This window comes from Mesitornis unicolor, unplaced genomic scaffold, assembly GCF_000695765.1.
Source record: "Mesitornis unicolor isolate BGI_N332 unplaced genomic scaffold, ASM69576v1 scaffold20767, whole genome shotgun sequence".
In the NCBI taxonomy this organism is placed as follows: Eukaryota; Metazoa; Chordata; class Aves; order Mesitornithiformes; family Mesitornithidae; genus Mesitornis; species Mesitornis unicolor.
Window position 1 is genome coordinate 44,620 of NW_010196030.1, and position 316 is coordinate 44,935.

The following is a 316-nucleotide window of genomic DNA, read 5'->3' on the forward strand; positions in this document are numbered from 1 at the left end:
GGGAGCTGGCACAGGAGGAGTGACATGTGTGACCCCTGGTGACACTGCCTTTCCACTAGGCTGTGCAGGGAGAGCTGTCATGACAGGCTTTGGAGGTGCTTGGGGTGGTGGTGGGGCAGGCACAGGAGGAGGAGGTGGTGGCAACGAGGAGGTGGCAGTGGCCTGGCTTATATTTGGTTGAACCTGATGGATTTTGGGGGGCGGTGGTGGTGGTGTGAACTGTGGCACAGAGGGGCCACAAGGTGCTGGCTTCAGCTGCGCCATGGCCGACCCCGGTGTGGGGGGAGGCGGTGGAGGTGGGGGAGGTGGCATGACC

The 316-nt window shown here is 63.3% G+C and overlaps 1 protein-coding gene across 1 annotated transcript in view; it reads right to left on the reverse strand.

Annotated features, from left to right (window-relative positions):
- Window positions 1-312, reverse strand: part of LOC104543661 (ras-associated and pleckstrin homology domains-containing protein 1-like) — a 2,097-nt gene extending 1,785 nt beyond the window's left edge. Inside the window, exon 1 of the mRNA XM_010188322.1 lies at window positions 34-312. Coding sequence (XP_010186624.1) covers window positions 34-312 — 279 coding nt within the window. The remainder of the gene's footprint in view (window positions 1-33) is intronic.
- Window positions 313-316: the final 4 nt, after the last annotated feature.